The sequence below is a fragment of the Patiria miniata genome, unplaced genomic scaffold (assembly GCF_015706575.1).
Source record: "Patiria miniata isolate m_02_andy unplaced genomic scaffold, ASM1570657v1 HiC_scaffold_20, whole genome shotgun sequence".
Lineage (NCBI taxonomy): Eukaryota > Metazoa > Echinodermata > Asteroidea > Valvatida > Asterinidae > Patiria > Patiria miniata.
Window position 1 is genome coordinate 38,237,842 of NW_024037059.1, and position 3,557 is coordinate 38,241,398.

General features: G+C 42.0%; 1 protein-coding gene across 1 annotated transcript; it reads right to left on the reverse strand.

The window, feature by feature from the left end:
• Window positions 1-918: 918 nt before the first annotated feature.
• On the reverse strand, window positions 919-3,287 carry LOC119727317. Its single transcript, XM_038199172.1, has 3 exons — window positions 2,752-3,287; window positions 2,386-2,484; window positions 919-1,764 (listed from the first exon to the last, which is right to left on the reverse strand). The coding sequence occupies exons 1-3, from the start codon at window positions 2,822-2,824 to the stop codon at window positions 1,448-1,450; spliced, it is 489 nt and encodes a 162-aa protein (XP_038055100.1). The 5' UTR covers window positions 2,825-3,287; the 3' UTR covers window positions 919-1,447.
• Window positions 3,288-3,557: the final 270 nt, after the last annotated feature.

Genomic DNA, 3,557 nt, shown 5'->3' on the forward strand with positions numbered 1-3,557 from the left:
TTTCTCATTAAAAATGTTTTTATCTAGAAAAAAAACCCGATACTCACTCGTTTCCTGCAAATTCGAAATAAGAAACAGTACGAGAAGACCGACGACAATCCGAGCATAGCATGAGGCCATTTTGTTTGTGGATTGTATGTTGCTGTCAGCCTGAAGTTGATGTACCAACCAAAACACTTCCTCAAAAGTGTTCACGTTTTTGTATAGGTTGACGTCGACTCCGTTGACTTATATGAACAACTGCAGTAAACAGATTCAGTTTCCATTATCATTTGTCTTGATAAATCTCATAATTTAAGCAAACGAAGTAAAAGTTAGGTCACTGTATTAGGTCTCCCCTACACTGAAGCATTTTTTTTTCAAACTTCCGGGAGCGCCCTTTACACCTGCATTTGATGACGAGGATCAGGAACAAAACTTGTTCAATAGAAAGTCGAGTGTTGGTTTTTTTCTGAGTTATTTGTTGCGTTTTAGGTATTCATATTCGGTAGGCACTTCCTCGTGTACCTTTTTATCAGGGTTCGAAAAAAATAAAGTACAATAATTATAATGTTCTGATCCGTTTAATTATAATGATCAATGTTGACTTTAATAATGCTTTATGTTCAAAAACGCGTATACCGTAGTTATAATGTAGCATTATTAGGCACCCCCCCCCCCCAAAAAAAATAATCGGTCTCTGGTCAGACCAAAGTTCCGGAATTGACGCGGGGACGCGGCTTTTTTTTTTTCTTCAAGCTTGGATTGTACAGACAAGGTGGGTACTATTTTCCTCCATAATTTGCCTTGGTGCTCTCGATCATTTGCCTTGGTGCAATTTCCCATTCCTTGGTGCTCTTTGGTAAAAAAAAATGAGGAGGGGCGGCAATAGAGGGCGCTGTTGGAGCTACCGCGGAACATTTTGGAAAAAAAAAGATTGACGCGCATGATTAAAATCGACGCGCGCTGACCAGAGACCGACTTATTTTTTTTTTGGCCTTATTCCAGCACTTACATTTGCTGAGCGAAGATTATCGAAGTACAATATTTTTTTCACGAAGTACAATATTGTCCCTTGGTTTAGCTGCATAATTTGACAGTGATTGAAATGCAAAACTTCTTTACAAAACAAATAATATAACACTGTCAATATGCTGTCAAATTTTACTGTACTGTAATTCAAAATGGCCGCTATATGTGTGACCTTTTGAAGGTCGCGAGACTAACAGGCCTCGTCCGAAATTTGCCTCTGTAATAATGACGTCACACTTTGTTTACGTGTGTGCTTTCCTATGGTGCTCACTGGACCGTGGACCCCCACTGGCTCCATAGAAAAGTGCACATGTAAACAAAGTGCGACGTCATGGAGGCTTATTGGCTACTGCGACATATAATATTGTCAATATGTTCCTTCGTATAGCTCCTGCAATCGTTCAATAGAAGCTGGGCGAGTGATTACGCCCTCATTTTAGTCCAACTTCTCGTCAACAGCGCCCTCATCGGCTTTGACCGCCTCGTCGTACGGCGGTGGGGGCGCTGCTGCGATGTTCTTGTCTGATAAACCGTCGCCGACGCCATCCTCACCGCCAGGGGGCGTTTCATCTTCGAACCCCTCAGGCCGATGGACTCGGTAGATCGGGTTCTCGAATCGAGGGGCCTCACGTGACCGGAGATCCCTCTCCCGACGCCTGGAATATGCGCTCCACAGGCGGAAACAGGTGAAGAAGAGGGCCATGGCGAAGAGAACTCCGGAAACGATCAGGATTATCTTCCAGTATGCCAGACCTGAGAATGTGATCGAACAGAAAATTGAAACTCAAATAAGAAAATGAAACTCCTTATTCAAAAAATTACAAATGGATTACTGAAATTCATCATAGGTCCTACGAAATCTTTGAGAAAACAATCATGCGAAAAAAACCTTAATAGCTTTATTCACGAGTCGGCCATTATTATATGAAAGCGAGGTAAACTCTTCATATTTGGAACTTGAGAGTAGAAATACATGTTCATTACAAATTAATACCAGTCTGCTCTGATGAATAATTTGAAATGTGTGATAATAATATCTTTAAGCCACATTTAAAAAAAAATTGAAAGTGAGTCTTGGCTGCACACCAATCATAAAATAGTCTGGCACCATCCCATTCAACAGATTGCAATTTATAAAAAAGATTCAGGGAACACGATAGAAAATGGCTTCCTTGCGAATAAGGTCCATACTCCATAGACAAGTAAAACAAGTCTCCTGTTGCGCCGCACTTATAGCGTCGTCCCAACTGTAGTTGGGACAGTCCCAACTATAGTCGGGACCAGTAATTGGATGGCCTAGCTGTACTTGGGACTGTCCCAACTATAGTTGGGTTCATTGCTATAGTTGGGCGTAACAAACAAAAGAGCTCGAACCTCCTTGCGAGTAACTGGTGTACGTGTAGACGGTTCTACGGGTTGTCGTCCCAGAGCTCCGCGACCTGAACCTCGAACCGCCTCTTGCTCTGGCGGCACCTTTTAAGCAAACAAACCAAGTGCTGTGAATGTAACGTGCTGGATTTGTAGGATGGCATTAATGAGCATGCGCAGATTATTATAAACTTGTCAACTATCAACACAGATCACTTAATTAGAGACCTCGCAAATGAAACTTCAAGACTTGTAGAAACCTACTGCAAAAGTGGTTGGTCTTTTTGCGAAAACACAAAATTGAATTATACTTGAAATGTAAATATTTCTCATTAAAAATGTTTTTATCTAGAAAAAAACCCCGATACTCACTCGTTTCCTGCAAATTCGAAATAAGAAACAGTACGAGAAGACCGACTACAATCCGAGCATAGCATGAGGCCATTTTGTTTGTGGATTGTTGCTGTCAGCTTGAACTTGATGTACCAACAAAAACACTTCCTCAAAAGTGTTCACGTTTTTGTATAGGTTGACGTCGACTCCGTTGATTTCTTGAATACAGTCCGAAGTTATTAGCTCCTCCTTAATTAAAACACTTGTGAGCAGTTTTATAACTTGGAAAGTCGATTGATTTTTCGGCTAGTAAAAACTCTCCAAAACAGACGGGGTGACTGAGAGATCCTGGTCTTTTATATTGAAGTGCAATTTTGAACTTCCGCGTAAGTGAAAATTGTGAACTGAGTTCGTGACACATAAATAAATCCATTGAAATCGGAGAGCATATTTCCGTTGTCCTGTTGCTTTATCCGCCCACGTTCTTGCGTTGCCGGTATTAGTTCCTTGTTCAGTTGTGGATCCTGGTGTCGAATTCCGAGATTTTTGTGCCAGAGGAGGGGGCTTGAGCTTAATCGAAGGGATGGAGCAGCAATGAAGGATATGCGAGCAGATTGGGCGATTAATTATGCAAAACACGACTGCCTCTTGACCTCAAGATTCTGACCATCCAGCGGGCGTCTTCTATCGGGTCTTCCGTAACCGTTGTTGTATTACAAAACCATGGCAGCCAAATTGACCAATCAACAGCCTAGTCCACATTTCTGTTCGAGATGACGTCTCATTTTCTAAAGTCGACTCCGGTTGGCTGGCGCGCGGGGTCGCGTAACTTTGCATGCCAGGAT